The sequence below is a fragment of the Callorhinchus milii genome, unplaced genomic scaffold, assembly GCF_018977255.1.
Source record: "Callorhinchus milii isolate IMCB2004 unplaced genomic scaffold, IMCB_Cmil_1.0 Scaffold2, whole genome shotgun sequence".
Taxonomy (NCBI): domain Eukaryota; kingdom Metazoa; phylum Chordata; class Chondrichthyes; order Chimaeriformes; family Callorhinchidae; genus Callorhinchus; species Callorhinchus milii.
The window spans coordinates 4,668,594-4,686,894 of NW_024704743.1; the positions used below are offsets into that span (position 1 = coordinate 4,668,594).

Below are 18,301 nucleotides of genomic sequence, written 5' to 3' on the forward strand. Positions count from 1 at the left end.
ATGATTCTATGATAGATTGCCTCGTGCTTCTGTACGGTCACTTACTACAAAGCTGAGCCAACAATTACACACTGAGGGAAATATCTGCAATGTTTCTGAACGAAACAGTCCAGATTGTGCAGGTACTGTGGTAGGTTAAAAACTAAAATTCCTATCAAATATTTAACTCCTGGCGCTCTGGGGTTTGTTTCATCTTTGAAAATTCTCGTGAAGTGAAGTGTGGTTCCCGGTCAATCAACAACAACGACAGCAAGAAAATTACATTTGCAAAGCGCCTTTCACATCTGGACAAAACATGAATCATCCTACCATTTGGTGTATAGTAGCTCCTTTCAAGGCAGACACACATTGATGAAAACAAAGACATTAGGGTGTGTGTAGGATACTTCTGATATTGTATTGAACCATTTGAAACCACATATGTTATCCGTAAGCTGCTCAAATCAGCTTCTTGCTCTTTGTTGAAATTACGAAAAGGTTTAGGTGGTTTACCGTTCAATAATTCCTTTAACAATTAAAAAAAGACCTTGCCTTCGATGTAGCTCCTTTCACTTAGGGAAGGCATTTCGAAACGCTTCACAGGATATACTGTAAAGTACAGTGACTGCCTATTTCGTAGCAGCCAATTTGCACGCAGCGATGTCCCACAAACAGCCTTGAAGTGAATGGTGAATTTTATCCGGGTGGGGGGAGAGTTGGGCAGGAAACCGCCTTCTCTTTTTTTCAATAGTCCACCTGAGCAAGTAGAAGGAACCTGAGTTTGGGATGTCCTCCCGATGTGAAAGGCGCTATACAAACGTAATTTTGTCGTTAATTAATGTTGTTGTTAACCTCAGTTGAGCTATGTTACTGGGGGAAAAAAATATTTGGGGATTCCTGCCATGGATTTCCATGTGGGTTCCATATGGAAATTAATTTCTCTTAAGGTTGGATGCAAATAATTTATAACTGTCAATCCTACATAGCCCTGTGTTGACAGAAGCCTGACTGCTGAGAGTGACTGTGGATACATTTTGCAAACAAAGACTACCCCAGAGAACGGAAGCATTTCCCTGCTTAACCCTAACGGGTAGATTGGTACTAGCTGAACAAGTAGCTCATTCAGACAGCGCTTTAAGTAAGCTGTGTGGGTTTAACTGGTTAAACCCCAACGCACACTCTAGGCTAATGTCAAACTGCGCCTAATACTCTCTGGAACACGATTCCTGGGTGAAAGTGGAGGCCAGTTTGCAAACAGCAATGTCCTCAATACAGCCATGATGTGAATGAGCAATTTTATTGGAGGGATTGTTGGCCAGAATACCAGGAGAAAGTCTACGTCCGGAATTTCCACCTGTAGGTGGGATGCACGGAACTCTGTTTGGTTTGGTTACTCTTAAGCGTGGTGATTGGGTTTCTACATGTGTCAGACACCCGGCCGACCCCAAAAAACTCAAAATAGTGGGATCTTTAATGTCCACTTGAACAGGCAGACGGGATCTTGGCTTAAGGTCTCATCTTATCTCAAGGATGTACCTCCAATACTAGAGCACTCTCCCAGCACTGCATTGGAGTGCGATCTTAGACTATGTGAGTTCAAAGCCCCGACATGGGGCTTGAACCCATAACCTTACGACTTGGAGGCGAGAAGGTTTTAAAGGCAAAGAGAGCAAAGAGAGCAGAGGCAACGCAAATCGATTTAGGAAGAGAGTTCCGAAGGATAGGGACACATGGTGGCTGAGGGTTTGGTCGAGCTGACAGTGAGTTGGAAGAGGTGCAGAGTGGACAGTAGAGCTCTCTACCCGCTCTCTGGAACTCTGACTCCCTCCCACCCTCCCTCCCCACATTGAAAGTCCACCAAGGCATACCTCTTTGATCGCACCCTTGCTTATCTTTCCCCTCCACCTCCCTCTTCAGCTCCCATCTTACCAACACCAGCCGATGGCAAGACAGCAGCGTGAAGCTCTTTGAGCCGTCTTCCCGACATAAAACTGTATTGTAAAGAGCAGAGCCGGAAGAAGGAAGGGTACAGGCGAGAGAATTGAAGGCAGGGAGAGATGACGTTGGTGGGAAGAAGGCGAGGAAATTGAAGCGGAGGAGGGGAGGGGAAATTGAAAGAGATCCGAGAGGGAGTTATTCGGCGTTGGATAATCTTGCTCAAGACTATGAGCAATGACTATCGAGTGTTCGGAGTCGACACCCTGTTTGAGGAGACCTATATAAATGCAAGTTGCTGTCAAGCCATCGTTGCTCGTTTTGTTTTTTAACGTGTTGCGTCCAGCCGTTACGTATTTTTAATGGAATTACTCGAGTAATTATGTGGAAATCATCAGACTTCTTGGGTAATTGGTTTTGACAGCCCTTACAAAGTTCTGGCTGCCTCGTAAAATTTGTTGCGTGACCGCTGGGCTTACTGAAATGATAGTGCCGTGATGTTGAGGAAAGCTATCGGTGACCAGAAAGCCGCCAGTTCCTCTCTGAATCAATTGTGGCAGTTTTTCCTTGGCATTACAATAATAATAATAATCCTTGCATTTGATATAGCGCCTTATCAAGTCTTCGAGGCGTCTCAAAGCGCTTCACAGAATACACTGTAAAGTGAATTGACTGCATATTTTGCGGGCGAAACGCAGCAGCCAATTGCGCACAGCAGCGTCCCACGAACAGTCGTGGATTGAGTGACCGAGTTATTATTATTATTATTATTGATTCATAATTATTATTCAAGATCACACTGAATTGTGGAAAATTTTTAAATTCCTTAGCCATTTTTGTAGAAACTGTGGAAAAGCAGCTTCCAAACCAAGACCGAATCAAAGACTATTCCACCTTTCCACTTTCAAGACCATGGTTTCACGAGGTGGGATTTCAGGCCTCATATTTTAAAGGCCAGAGAGTAGATTAAGATTTTTAAGGGTGTGTGACTCCTTTAAACCACTCCCAGTTCCCCTCCATGGCGGAGTGGAGAATCGCTGTTCGGGCAGCTGGTGCGATGGAGAGGTAACAGGTCTCAGAGGCCTCCATGATGACTTCACTAAAGCCACTTTTGTTTTGCTTGTTTAACAGGGGACATCACACAGAAAGGATACGAAAAGAAGAAGTCAAAACTGCTCGGAGCTTACCTACCACAACCTCCAGGTATGTCGAGCTAGCTGCCTGCCTGCCTGCCTGTTGTCTGTCTGATAGTATGTTTGGAGTCCTGTAGCTCAGTGGTTAGAGCACTCACCTCGCAAGCGAGAGACCTGGGTTTGATTCCTGGCAGCGTGAAATGTTGGGCAAGTTTCCTTGCTCCACACGCCTCTGTTCACTGTTCATCTAGCGGTAAGTAAGAACCCAGTTGTTAGTCGATTGGCAGATCGCTTTTCCGGGGGGGTTAATAGTTCCTTCAAAAATTAAAAAATAATAAATAAATTGGTCACTTCAATCCACGACTGTTTGTGGGACGCTGCTGTGCGCAATTGACTGCCAAGTTTCGCCCACAAACTATCCAGTCAATTCACTGTACAGTATATCCCGTGAAGCGCTTTGAGACGTCTCGAAGACGGGATAAGGTGCTACATCACATGCAAGGATTATTAGTATTATTGTCTCAAAGAGCTTCACAGAATACGTTGTCAAGTGGATTGACTGTGTATTTTGTGGGCGAAACGCGGGAGCCAATTGTGCACAGTCATGTCTCGCAAACAGTCATGGATTCAGTGACCAAATTGACATGTTGGCACTGTACACTCACCTTCGGGCTTTGAACTCACATAGTCTAGACTCGCTCTTTAATGCAGTCCTGGTGTTGCATGGTTGGAGATGGTATCCTGAGGATGAAATATTAAACCAAGGTCCCACCCGTGTCTGTTCAGGTGGAAGGTGAAGATCCCGTGACACTATTCAGAAAGAGAAGGGAATTTCTCTCTCATTGTGTTCCTGGCCATCAGTTCCCCCAGATAAAATTGGTCATTTACCTCATGGTTGTCCGTGGGACATTGCTCCGTGGAAATTGGCCATCTTGTCCACCTATAAAATAGCCACTACACTTGTATGCAGCACATCCAGAGAAGTGTTTTCAGACGTCCTCCTAATATGAAAAGCGCTGTACCAAAATGGATTATTATTAAAAGCTGAGAATGTTGAATGGTGAAGTTCCAGTTTATCTAATATCTAAACACTGTACTTGTTTGGTTGGAGACAAAGTCATCAACATTTCATTCGGGAGGATTAAATTTCTGTAAACAATTTCAAGCTTGTCTGGGTGAGGTGACATGTGGGATCACCCAATAATTTGTAGACTTTTTAATCAAAATTCTTCCATTAGCTCCCCGTTAGCTCAGAGAACTGTTTGTTCTTTCTGATACCTGATCGTTGAGTTCTGGGCTGTCTTTTACAATGCAATACAAAATTACGTTCACGTAGAGCCTTGCGCAAAATCATTTAATCTTTTAAATGAAAATGTTGTCACTTCAATCCACGACTGTTTGTGGGACGCCTCTGTGCGCAATTGGCTGCCGCGTTTCGCCCACAAAATATACGGTCAAATTCACTTTGCAGTATGTTCTGTGAAGCGCTTTGAGACGTCTCAAAGACGTGATCAGGCGCTGTATCAAATGCGAGGATAATTATAGAGTATTATTCACTCCGGGAGGATGTCCGAGGATGTCAGCTTAACCATCCTGGCACATGAGCTGGTGTTGAAAGCCGAGGGGGCCTGGGGAGAGCTTTTACCGGTTTCATAGTATTCCCTTTAGATTTTTTGCAAGTTTTTAAACTTTTAAAGGGGGACAATCTATTTCGACGGCTGCTGTTGGAGGTTCACACTAGTCTCTGAAGCAACGATGGCGCAGAGACCCTTTATCCGCTGTGGGGAACAGACCCACAAACAATGTCTTCAGTGAACATGCTGACCTTTGCTCTTTGGGCTTGAGTTAGCTAACTCTGATGGGCAGAAGCAAAGAGCAAGATCAGCAATCTGGGCACAAAATGTAAGCATTGAATTAGGCAATTCATCATTCTGCGTTTAAAGGCAAGTTTGGAGATACGTTATCTCTCAGTTTGGGTTTCAGTTTAGCTTGCCCTGTGAATGCGCAAAACACAGTCACTGCACTTTAGAGTATATCCGATGAAGCGCTTTGGGACGTCCTCCCGGCTTGAAAGGCGCTCTACCAAATGTAAAGGTTATTATCAGTGTCAGCCTGGTTCAGTGTCACTGTCGCCTCTGAGTCAGAAGGTTGTGGGTTCACGCCCCATGTTGGCTGGACTGTAGATGTTGGCTCTCGTTCCTTTGGATGAGACATTAAACTGAGGCCCTGTCTGCCTGCTCACGTGGACATTAAAGATCCCTTGGCCTTATTCGAAGAGAGAAGGGAGTTTCTCCCGGTTTCCTGGTCAACAATCCCCCGAATAAAATTGGTCACTCGCTCCATGGCTATTTGTGGGACACTGCTGTGCGTAATTGGCTGCCGCGTTTCGCCCACAAGATACACAGTCAAAACCACTTTACCGTATTTCCTGTGAAGGATTTTGAGACGTCTCAGCGATGTGATAAAGCACTATATCAAAGGCAGGGATTATTATCATTTTTTACGACAGGAATTTCCCAGCGGATAGATGGAATTCCGGAACACTACGGTTTTTGTTTAGCGCCCCTCGTGGGTGAATGGGAAACGTTCCTCAGGACATGACGGGCAGTTAAAGGGTTAACAAAGTTCGAGAGACGCGCCGAAAAATAAACCAAAGGATGTTGAACCAAACGACCCTCGAGCCCAAAGGAATCTTCCGTTCCAACAGCAATAAACCTTTATTGTACTTCGCCGAGTGCGAGGCTCTGGATCGCCCGAAATATTTGTGCGCAGAGAAAGTTAATTGTTTAAAGGGAGAAAAGCTAATAAACCAAGTTTATATTTACAGTGGTTTGGGGGGGAGGGAGGGTGCGGGGGGGCAGAATTCACCCTTCATTGGTAAATGGCAGAAATTCACCCTGAATTTGTAAAGGGGGAATTTACCCCATACTGCTTAGAGCGGAAATTCCCTCTTAATTTCTATAGGGGAAATTTCTTCCGAATCTTCCGAGAGGAATTAACCCTTCATCTTTACAGGGGTCAGACAGCACAGTGCGCAGGGAACAGGATAGCGCAAATCACAGGGTGTTTTGCCATTGAGTTCACCCGAGGTTCATGTTAGGTGTTACTGGAGACAGAACAACAAATGTCGACTGGATATTTTCCCACAGAGAGCACAATCTGGACTGCTCTTACATCCTAGTGGGATGGGTAGAGAAAATGGTCCTTGCATTTGGACGTAGTGCCTTATACCCCTGGAACTCCCGGCCTTAATCCTCCCGCCTTGTCCCCTTTTTGGCCATCTTCAGATCACACCTTGAAAGATCTTATAAGAACATAAGAACTTGCTCGGCGAAAGAAGACCAAGGTCCATCTAGTTCGCTTTTCACCATCCTGGCAGTCGCTTGATATGTCGTGTCCCAAACTGTACACTGTTTCCCGAGGGAGCCTGTTCCATACGTTTACTATCTTCCTCTTCAACCGTGCCTATGGTCCAACCTCCACAAGCTGCAGCTCATTCAGAACTCTGCCGCTCGTGTCCTCTCCTGCACCAGGCTCTGTGACCTTATCACCTCCACCCTCGCCCGGCTCCAATGGCTCCCCATTTCCCAGAGGATAGAGTTCAAAATCCTCGCCTTCAAAGCCCTCCACAGCCTTGTCCCTCCCTACTTCTATGACCTTCTAATTCCATAAAGACCTGTCCCCTCCCCACGCTCAGCGAGCTCCGGCCTGCTACATGTCCCTCGACCATCAGTGATCGGGCCTTCAACCTCTCTGCCCCCATCCTTTGGAACTCCATCCCACAGTCCCTTCGCCTCACTCCCTCTCTTGCCTCCTTCAAGGTCCATCTCAAGACCCTCCTCTTCGATTACACCTTCAGTCACCCTCCTACCCTCACCCTCCCTGCCCTCCGCCCCTCCTAATCCCAACCCCCAGCTCGGGTCCAAAATGCCTGACTGTCGACTGCTTGGCACATCCTCCCGACGTGAAATGCTGTAGAAATGTAATTTGTTGTTATGGTCACCTCCTCTTTCTCCCTGGCTCGGCGTTAGAACTCTGCCAATATTAAGCTTTCCGAGATGCTATCCTACGTGAAGGGCACCGTATAAAATCAAGGGTAAAAAGTTCATTTACCTTGCACGTTAACTAATTGCAAGGTAAGATTTAGTGTTTCAAGAGCTCTGAGACCCTGCTCTGCGTGGAAGGCGCTATATTAGTTGTTGTTGTTGTTGTTGTTGTGTCAGTAGGGTAAGAGTTAATGTCTGGAGAAGAAAATCAACTGAACAGCAGATAGGTTGAGTAGATTGTAGTTGAGAGCTTTGATCGGAATTGGTATTTCTGTGAAAGTGCAAGCATGCTTTGTTGACAGATTCAAATCTTTTTAAGAAGCATTGTGGTCGGAGCCGTAGCTGACAAATATAGAATGGAATTATTATGCACTCTGTGTCAGAGGAACAAAACAGATTAATGTTCTGCTTGATACAAGCGGGTCTGCTATCTCCTTTTCTTTTATTCAGGGATCAATACCTTCCTGACATTTCAAAGAAAAGGCCTGGGAGAGCAATTACTTGAGTTGAGTGAAATACATAAAACAAATCCGAAGGGTTTCAGTAAAGACATCCAGGTCTTTATTGTGCCTCTCTGTTGACTTTTTCTCAGACGTAAAGTGCAACGTTAACCGACCATGGCCTGCAACATTGGATGTTGCATTGTATTAAAAAAAATGTGATAAATCCAATTGACTTATGAGGCAACCCCTTTCAGATCTCTGAAGGGTATTTGTGATTTTATTTTCTCCCCAAATGTGGAGAGTCTAGAGAAGCTGGGATTGTTCTCCTTGGAGCAGAGAAGGTTATGGGGAGATTTAATAGAGGTGCTCAAAATTATGAGGAGTTTCAGATAGAGCAGATAGTGAGAAACTGTTTCCTCTGGCGGATTTGGTCGGTAACCAGAGGACATAGATTTCAGATAATTGGCAAAAGAACCAGAGGGGAGACGAGGAGACTTCTTTATTTTACGCAGCGAGTTGTTACAATCCGAATGCACTGCCTGAAAGGGTGGTGGAAGCAGATTCAATAATAACTTTCAAAAGGGAATTGGATAGATACGTGAGCAGAAACAAATTGCAAGGCTTATGGGGAAAGCGTGTGGGAGTGGGACTAATTGGATAGCTCTTTCAAAGAGCCAGAATGGGCACGATGGGCCGAATGGTCTCCTTCACCTTCTCCTATACAAAGTGAAATGGTTGTGGACACAGAAGTAGTCTCCGCTTTGCCTGAAAATCCTGACAAATTATCCCAGTTTTTCACTCGGGTCCTTCGCCGAGCCTTGAGCTACCAACTCCTAACCGCTGGAACTCCCTCCGTCTCGCCCTCCCCCATCCCCCTTTAAATTCCACCTAAAAACTTAGCTCTTCAACTGGGTTTACAGTCATCTCCTCCACCTCCCTCCGACTCTGTCCTTTGTGAAGCTCTCCAAGACGTTACCCTAGTGTGAATAATAATAATAATAATCCTTGCATTTCAAATAGCGCCTCATCACTTCGTTGAGACGTCCTCAGGCGCTTCACAGAATATACTGTCAAGTGAATTGACTGTATATTTTGTGGGCGAAACGCAGTAGGCAATTGCGCACAGCAGCGTCCCTCAAACAGTTGTTGGATTGAGTGACAAAATTATTATTTTGTATTTACAGGTACAATATTTATTCTTTGAAGGGATTATTACCCCGTAAAGCAAGCCACTAATTGACTAACAGCTTATTGTTAGGTAAACAAAGGCGTGTGGAGTAAAGAAACTTGCCTAAGGTTTCGCCCTGCCCCGGCCGGGAATCGAACCCGGGTCCTCTCCTGAAGGTTGCTGTAGAAGTTGCGAGCTGTTGTTAATTCCTGAAAAAGTGACTTGTAATGTCTCTCTCTGCCACAGGAGTGGAGCCCTCACTGCCACAAGAACGTCGCACTCCAGTTACGCCTTCATCATCCTCCAGATACCATCGGCGTCGGTCTTCAGGGTCACGCGATGAGCGTTACAGATCAGGTAACTCCTTAAACCCATTCCTCTACATGACTCCAACTCGCCCTTTGGAACGCTATCCCTGAATCCCTCTGCCTGGCCCCCTCTCGCCTCCTTCAAGGCCTATCTGAAGACCTTCCTCTTTGACTATACCTTTGGCCACACTTCCACCCCGTATTCCGCAACCCCTATCCCCCACCCCTCTTGATTTTACCCCCCCATCTTGGGTGCAAACCCTTCACTGTCCAGCGCCTTGGGATGTCCTTCCGACACGAAAGGCGCTATAGAAATATAATCTCTTGTTGTTGTTCTTTCGTTGTTCTGTGGTTTGGCTTTGCCACCTGCTTCCTCTCCTCAGCTATACTCTTGACGGTGGGTAACTGGTGTAGAATCAGCAGAACATTATGAAACAAAGGGAACTAATTCCCTGCAAACTCGCACCTCGTTCATGAAAAGGATGTAGATCACAAAACCAAGGGAACTGAGTAGAGGCACAGAGCAAATGGATAGGTTGGCTAGCCAAAGCACTGACTTGGCTGCTCAGGTGTTGCCTTCCCTGTAACCCACTCGATCTCTCACCCAAAGGGCTTCCTCTAACGTGTAAGCTTTCCAGGTACTCGGAAGCTGGGGCGGGGTGGGAGGATTAAATAAAAGAAGGGAATTGCGTCCGCTTAATAATAATAATAATAATAATAATCCTTGCATTTGATATAGCGCTTTTCACGTCTTCTAGACATCTCAAAGCGCTTCACAGAATATACTGTAAAGTGAATTGACTGTATATTTGTGGGCGAACGCGGCAGCCAATTGCGCACAGCAATGTCCCACAAACAGTCGTAGATTGAAAATGACCAATTTATTATTGTTTTTGGTTTTGGAGGGATTATTATTAGGCTCTGTGTGGAGTAAAGAAACTTGCCCAAGGTTTCGCCCTCTGCCTGGAATTGAACTCAGGTCTCTTGCTTGCAAAGCGAGTGCTCTAACCACTGAGCTACAGGACTCCAACTTAACACACTAAAAATTGCACACTGTTGGCTTCACCGTCAATTCTTGGTAAGACTGAAGAGACAATTTACTCCAAAAATATTGCTCAGTGATGCTCAAGTTAACTGCGAGCAAGAGAGACTTTGCTACTTGCATTTTGTTCAGTGGATTGTCAGTTCTGTCTCACCATTGGCATCTCTTGACCAGATCTAAAGGGATAAAAGAGAAGAGACGATGAAGGCTGAAGGCTCATGTGAAGTATAAGTACCGACATTGACTAGTTGGGCCGATTGCCCTGTTTCCATGCTGTAACATTGGATGTAGATACAATTCAAGGACAAAGAATCTGTCTGACAGTAGCCAGGAAATTGTGTGGTGTGTATTCCCGAGATAATAGAGGCAGATAAAATTGTTGTTGTGTGCAAATTGGCCTGCTGCTTTGCCTACAAATGCACAGTCACTACACTTAACAGTAAAATCCTGGGAAGCCTTTTGAGACATTTGACATTATTAATATAGGCTTGGATATTAATGTAGGCTTGGAATGGTTCCACATCACTGCAAACTCTTCCCAGGGTTACTGGGAACTCCTCTGCTCTCCCAGTGATATTCAGACCTCAGTCACGGGTCGTACCACATATATTATATATAACAATAATAATCCTTGCATTTGATATAGCGTCTTATCTTGTCTTTGAAACGTCTCAAAGTGCTTTGCGGATGATACCGTAAAGCGAATTGACTCTATTCATTAATTGTGGGAGAAACCTTAAGCTTCGAAAGCGAACTAGATAAATATCTAAAAAAGGATGCTGTGGGGAAAAGGGCAGGTAAATGGGACTTCACATGACTCTTAAAATCTGCCAGCACGGATAACATGGGCCGAATGGCCTGCTTCTGCGCTGTGAATTTTTATGGCTCCGCATTCTGCTACAAATCAGCGTGTGATTCCATAAGGGAGGTGACTCCTCGAAAGGCATCCGTTCACCCGTTTGTCTCCATGGCAACTGAATCCGATAGCGCAGACAGTTCACCTAGAATCTGAGTACACAGGTGCGGAGACGCATGATTTGGCTTTTACTGGGATAAATATCTGTGCGGTGTTGTCTTGTGAGCTTCCAGTCGTACCTTAAGACCCCCAATCAGCCAAATGTTAAGCCTCAACGCAAATTATTGATTGTGGTTTTTTTTTCTGTGGATGATTGGGATGAATACAAATGAGCGAAAAGCCTGCAAGAAACCTATTTTGATTTTCCTATTCGGCTCTCGGCTCATCGCGTACCCTCTATTGAATTTCCTCCGTTCAGTTTTTTGGAACTGTTCGGTTGGAAAGCAAAATCCCAATTATGTCTCGGCCAACTCCAGGAACTCCGGTCCATCCCGATCTACATTCAGAGCAGCATTTGCCGATTGCACATAACGCTGATCCCATTCCGGTTCCCGGAAAGAGTGTCCGATTGGATTCTTTATAATAATTATCATAATACTGATAACCCTTGCATTTGATATCGCGCCTTATCACGTCTTCGAGACGTCTCAACGCGCTTCACACAATGTACTGTAAAGTGAACCGACTGTATGTATTGTGGGCGAAACGCGGCAGCCAATTGCGCGCAGCAGCGTCCCACAGTCGTGGGTATAGTGACCAAATTTTTTTTTTAAGGGATTATCACCCCGAGAAAGCGATCCGCCAATTGACTTAACAAGCAGTAAACTGGACTAACTAGATAAACTGAGGCGTGTGGAGTAAGGAAACTTGCCTAAGGTTTCGCCCTGCTCGGGAATTGAACCCGGGTCCTTTCGCTTGCGAGGCGAGCGCTATAACCATTAAGCTACAGGACTCTGCAAGGGACTTTATGAAAGAATCCCATGAGAAATTGCTGCACATTTTCCAGTCACCCAGGATTCCTGTAGCGTTCAGTCTCTGGAAGCCTCTGGATAGCAGAAACTGCAGCTGGCACTGCTTGTCGGCCTCCCCAACTCCTCCCTCCACAGGCTGCAGATCCTCCATCCTCCAGAACTCTGCCGCCCGTGTCCTCTCCCGCACCAGGCTCCGTGACCCTATCACCCCCAACCTTGCCCAACTCCACTGGCTTCCCATCACACAGAGGATACAGTCCAAGATCCTGGTCCTCACCTTCAAGCCCTCCATGACCTTGCTCCTCCCTGCTTCTGTGAACTCCTAACCCCCTATCAACCTGTCCGCTCCCTCCACTCAGCGGGCTCCGGCCTGCTTCACGTCCCCCCGCCTCACCCGCTCCACCATTGACTGGCGGGCCTCTCTGCCCCCACCCGCTGGAAATTCGTCCCTCTGCCTCGGCCCCCCTCCCTTGCCTCCTTCAAGAACCGTCTCAAGACCCTCCTCTTCGGTGCAGATCCCTGATTGTCCAGCGCCTTGGGACATCCTCCTGATTTGAAAGGTGCTATACAAGTGTAATTTGTTGTTGGTGTTGAGGCCCCATTGATACGCCCCAGTCAGCAACTCCCATCGCGGGGGCCATTGGCCATTAATGCAGCAGGAAGTAAATCCCAGCTCCTTGATTGAAGGGGAGAACTGTTCAGTGATTCACCCATTTGTTTTGTTATCCGTCTATATACGTCCTTGATCACACACATTTATCATTCACAAGGAAATGTTTCCTCAAACGATTGACAGGCTCTCCACACCACAGGCTCCTACATTTTTTTTACAAGCCTGCTTAGCAGCCAAATGTACCCGTCTCTCCAAAGGTCCCGTCGTTCCTGGTGTTTCGTAAATTCATGATAACAATAATACCCTTTATATTTGATACTACGCTGATTACGTCAAATGTCTGAAAGCTTTCTGTAAAGTGCGGTGACTGTCTTATTTGTGGGCAAACGCGATGGCCAATGTCCCACAAACAAGCACGAAATGGATGACTAATTTTACATTAAGAAGAAAAAGAGTCCTTTCATTTGATATAGCGCCTTATCACGTCGTTGAGACGCCTCAAAGCGCTTCACAGAACATATACTGTGAAGTGAATTGACTATATTTTGTGGGCGAAATGCAGTCGACAATTGCGCGCGGCAGTGTCCCACAAACAGTTGCGGATTAAATGATCAAATTATTATTAGTTTTTTTTTTGGAAGGGTTTATCACCCCCAGAAAGTGATCGTCCAACCGACTAACAGTTGGGTTCTGACTTACTGCTGGATAAACAGAGGCGTGCGGAGTAAGGAAACTTACCCTGACCGTGAATCAAACCCCAATCCTCTCGCTTGCAAGTCGAGTGCTCTAACCACTCGACCACAGGACTCCACAATCTGGAGGATTTTTGGCCATAACACCGGGAGAAACTCCTTTCCCTTTTCAAATAGTGTTATGGCTCTTTAATATTTGTCCACTTGAAAGGGACATCAGTTTGACATTTCCATCAGTTGGATGGCAAAACAGCACTTCCTCAGATATCGAGCTCATGCTCCTGGTGTAGGATTTGAACCCACAATCTACTGATCCAGAATCGAGGGTGCTACCAACTGGACCTGATATTCTTTGCGAGATTTTGCCATGTCAAGCTTTGCTCCCACGTTTGCCTACAAAAACGGTGACCACACGTTTGATTAGTCTGTCAGCCAGGCTCAGTTGGTAGCACTCTCCAACCTCTGAGTCAGAAGGTTGTGGGTTAAAGCCCCAAGACAGGACTTGGAACTCTTATCGTCTAAGCTGACACTCCAATGCAGTGCTGGAGGAGTGCTGACATTGTTGGAGGTGCCGCCCTTCGGACAAGACCTTAAACCGAGGCCCAGTCTTCCTGTTCGAAAAGAAAAGGAAGTTTCTCCTGTTGTCTTGGCCAACAATCCCACAAATAAAATTGGTCACTGACCTCCATGGCCGTTTGTGGGATATTGCGGTGTGCGAATTGGCTGCTGCGTTCGCCCACAAAATACACAGTCACTACACTTTTACAGCTAATCCTGTGACGTATCGGCGATGTGATAAGGTGCTGTATCAAATGCAAGGATTATTATTATTACAGTATAACCTGCGAAGCGCTTTGAGACATCTCGGTTGAGTGATAAGGCCTGCGATATCAAATGCAAGGATTATTATTAAGAGTCCGTAGGTTATAGGTCTGTCACAGCTGCTGGGTCCTGTCCTGCTGCTCACTGCCCGAGGAAGGATGGGGCATTGGGACACTGTCACGACACTGTCTCATGTCTTCGCTCTCAAAATAGCTCCCAAATTGCCGCATGTTTATTTGCAAATGCATCTACTTGATGAATGATAGCATGATTGCTTCACAGCATCTTCCAAAGAGAAAGTGCTGTCCCTTTATGTGTGCAATAATTAGGATTTGGGATTTACAAGCCGTCGGTACAATCATTCCGTTCTTATGGCAATTAGTGCTTTAAACAAGCTGTCGCAGTGCTAAGTAAATGTCAGTTTCCATTTGCCTTTCTCACGAGGGAGGAAAATATCTTAATGTATAATTCATCATCAAACACGTATTTTTTTAAAAATAAGAAAGAACAATGAAAAAATCTTCGGTTGACACAGAGGTCTGTGACCTATGATTTTCACTAATTGGCACTGAGGAAGGCAGGAATTTGCTTGATGAAATTGGCATCTATGACGATTGTAATCTTTTCAAGGTACTTTTAATGACATTCGGAGCAGAAATCTGATTTAAATTTTCTTTGCTGCTCATAATGCGTTTCTCCCCCCACCCCCCGTCAAAATTATATCTCTCGAAGATGTTACTTTTCCAATGATATGGCTTCAGAATGACCGAAAGTCAGCGTTGAGTAGAAGATGACAGATGTGCTCCAACAACAACAGCTTGCATTTATACACGTAGGGTAGTGTCTCAGAGCACTCGACAGTGGCGGAGTCTTGAATTTATAGTTAACTGGATAATATCTCGAGGCCATATGGAGCAGCCAGCATTAATGTGAAAAAAACAAGAGCTCATGCACATCAGGGTCTCTTTTCAAACGTACTCCTAATGACTTGGATGAGAAATGAGTTCAGGTTCCGACAGATAAACAGCCGATCAATAATTTACAAGTTAGAAGTTAATACCAGTCAAATTATAATTTGTAACACTGCATGCATTTGATACAGCGCCTTACCACGTCTTCGAGACGTCTCAAAGCGCTTCCCAGTATACACTGTAAAGTGAATTGACGGTCTATTTTGTGGGCGAAACGCGGCGCTCAGCGGCGTCCCGCAAACAGTCGCGGGTTGAGTGACCGAATTATTTTTGTTAAGGGATTATTATCCATTCATTATAAATGTCCATACTTGGGTGGTGCTGCCCACGAGGAACTCTCCACTTGTTTAGATAACCTTAAACACGGTAATGGGTATCTGCACGGGTCAGATATCTGGCCCATTCCCCCGCTCGCTCCCCTACGATTAGTTCCGGATTTAGTATGGGATGATTCTGCGAGTTGGTTTCTCTGCAATGTTGTCAACACGTGTCCTATTTCCTCTTCCCAGATGTACATACAGAGGCAGTGCAGGCCGCTCTCGCCAAACATAAAGAGAGGAAGATGGCAGTCCCCATGCCATCTAAACGACGTTCCCTGGTGGTACAGACCTCAATGGATGCCTACACACCTCCAGGTAAATTGAAGCAAGTAAATGCTATCTCAGGGTTATTGTGGGGTAAAACCTGGGTATAGATTTATTCTTTATCGACAGCATTTCAGAGCTTTTCTAGAACTTGGCAACTTGGCAAATACAGCCTTAATTTTGACGGCATATTTCTATAAGAGTTGCAAGAGAAAACGCTTTCGAAGTTGAGACACGATTTGCCAATCCTGGATGCTCTGAAACAATAATAATAATAATCCCTGCATTTGATACAGCGCCTTATGTCTTCAAGACGTCTCGAAATGCTTCACAGAATATACAGTAAAGAGAATTGACTGTATATTTTGTGGGTGAAACGCGGCAGCCAATAGCGCACAGCAGCGTCCCGCAAACACTTGAGGGTTGAGTAACCAATTTATTTATTATTATTTTTTTTAAGGAATTATTACCCCCGGAAAAGCAATCTGCCAATCGACTTAACAGCCAGGTTCCTACTTACTGCTGGGAAAACAGAGGCGTGTGGAGTAAGGAAACTTGCCCAACGTTTCGCCCTGCCCGGGAATCGAACCCAAGTCTCTCGCTTGAGAGGCGAGTGCTCTAACCACTGAGCTACAGGACTCCACATTAACGCTAGATTAATAGTGTAAATCCAGCCCAGGTAGAAGCTTAACCCATTGATGCCTATGTTTTTTTTAATGATATTCACAGACTAGATTCATTATGTTAACTGAACAAATCAAATGCAAATAGTTGGATCTCAATGAACCACAACCCTAACTGGATTGGATACTCTTAAACACAGTGATGGGTTTCGGCAAATGTCTGTGCTGTGAACGACTCTCCCGCAAATGTTGTGCGAACATTTTCAAAAAAAACAGTTTCGACAATGTTTGCAAGATCCCAATTCAAAATCACTCATTGCGAAATGTGGTGAATTTGTAATTTCTCTGGCCGGTTGTGATAACACACATTATTTCAGGCTGTCGGAGATAACTGGAGCTCGTGATTCTGTCTTAAATCCTTACCGTTTCCAAACGAGAGTGATCGAAACTCCTCAGAATAGGGAAAGTCACTGGAGACTTCCTACCTGCCGCATTGATATGAGCCTCTTTCCACCAGAATAACTCGCCTACAATTGAAAGAATTGGAAACCGGTTTCATTGCAAGACCTGAAAGGTTAACTTACATTAAATGCCAAAATGAAAATTGATTTCTGAATCTACTTGTTGCTGATATAACCACATGCTCTCCAGGAACGCATTCCTGCTTCGGAGAACCAGAAAACTCCAGATACTTCAGTGAAAATATTTCTGAAGCTTTCAGTTCTTTCTTTTCACTCTCATTTTCTCTCTCTCTCTCACACACACACACACACACACATTTTCCCACCACCGATTTTATGATGATATATTTTGCTTGTAGGAAGGTGCAGGGCCAGAAAGGAGCTCATCTTAAAGCTCAAATGTGCCAGCCTAGCTCAGTAGCTAGGGCTCTTGCCTCTGAATCAGTAGGCTTGTGGGTTCAAGCCCCACGTCAGGATTTGGGACTCATATAGCTTAAGCTGACGTTCCAAAGTGATACTGAGCGAGTGCTGGAGGCGCCGTGAATTCAATGAATTGTCAAACCGAGGTCCCGTCTGTCCTGTTCAGGTGGACGTTAAATATCCTGTGGCGCTATTCGAAAAGAGGATGGAGTTCCTCCCGAAGTCCTGGCCAACAATCCCCCGAATAAGATTGGTCATTGACTCCATGCTTGGCTGTGGGATATTGCTGTGTGCGAATTGTCTGATGCATTTGCCCACAAATCGGGCAGTCACTGCACTTTACAGAAAATCCTGACGTGAAAGGCGCTATACCAAAATATAAGGATTATTATTAAAATGGAGCAAGCTTTTCCGTATCTCTCAACCCCCCCTCCAAATGATTCCTCCACGGGGTATCTGCTCAATTTTGCATTGAATGTAACCCCCTCCACCCCATCCATCTCCACTGGACAGTTTGATCCATATACTTACAACTCTCTGTAATAAGATACCGACTCAAAATCGTCTGTATGGTATCCACCCGTCTCATCAGTGGAACTCTCTCCTTTGGATCAGAAGGTTTGTAGGTTTAAGATGCGAGTTGAGTTCAAACTTTACGCACATAATCTGGGCAGGTATTTCACTGCAGTGCTAGGAGATTGGTACTTTGTTGGCCACCCACCCTTTCATCTGTGCCACTCTTCAGATGAAATGTCCCCAATCTGCCTGTTCGGGTGGACATTAAAGATCGCGTGGTACTGTTCGAAGTTTCTCCTGGTGTCCTGGCCAACAGTCACCCAAATGAAATTGGTTATTTACTTCTTGGTTGTTTGTGGGACACCACTGTGTGCAAATTGTCTTTCAAATTTCTTTTAAATTGACACAGATCTTTGCTACGTACGTAGCCTCAGGCTTGTTCAGTCCCAAGTTAGCTCTTAATTTCTCTCTCTTAGTTTGAGAACATCACTAATAATAATAATAATCCTGGCATTTGGTATTGCGCCTTATTACGTTGTTGAGACGTCTGAAAGAGCTTCACAGAATATATTGTAAAGTGCATATATAAATCTAATATAAATACAATATAACGTTAAGTCTAATGTCCCAGAAACAACCAATTTTACCTGACCGAAATGAGACTGTTTTCACATTTTTTATTTTGAGTCCGTAAGCTTTCCTCCAGACCTATCTCAGC

At 45.1% G+C, this 18,301-nt stretch overlaps 1 protein-coding gene across 2 annotated transcripts in view; it reads left to right on the plus strand.

The window, feature by feature from the left end:
• The window catches only part of LOC103183612 (disco-interacting protein 2 homolog C), a 341,341-nt gene that overhangs the window by 194,634 nt on the left and 128,406 nt on the right, over nt 1-18,301 (plus strand). For both annotated transcript variants that reach the window (XM_042332092.1, XM_042332093.1), the window contains 3 exons: nt 3,046-3,117; nt 8,951-9,061; nt 15,489-15,614. In XM_042332092.1, coding sequence (XP_042188026.1) covers nt 3,046-3,117; nt 8,951-9,061; nt 15,489-15,614 — 309 coding nt within the window. The remainder of the gene's footprint in view (nt 1-3,045; nt 3,118-8,950; nt 9,062-15,488; nt 15,615-18,301) is intronic.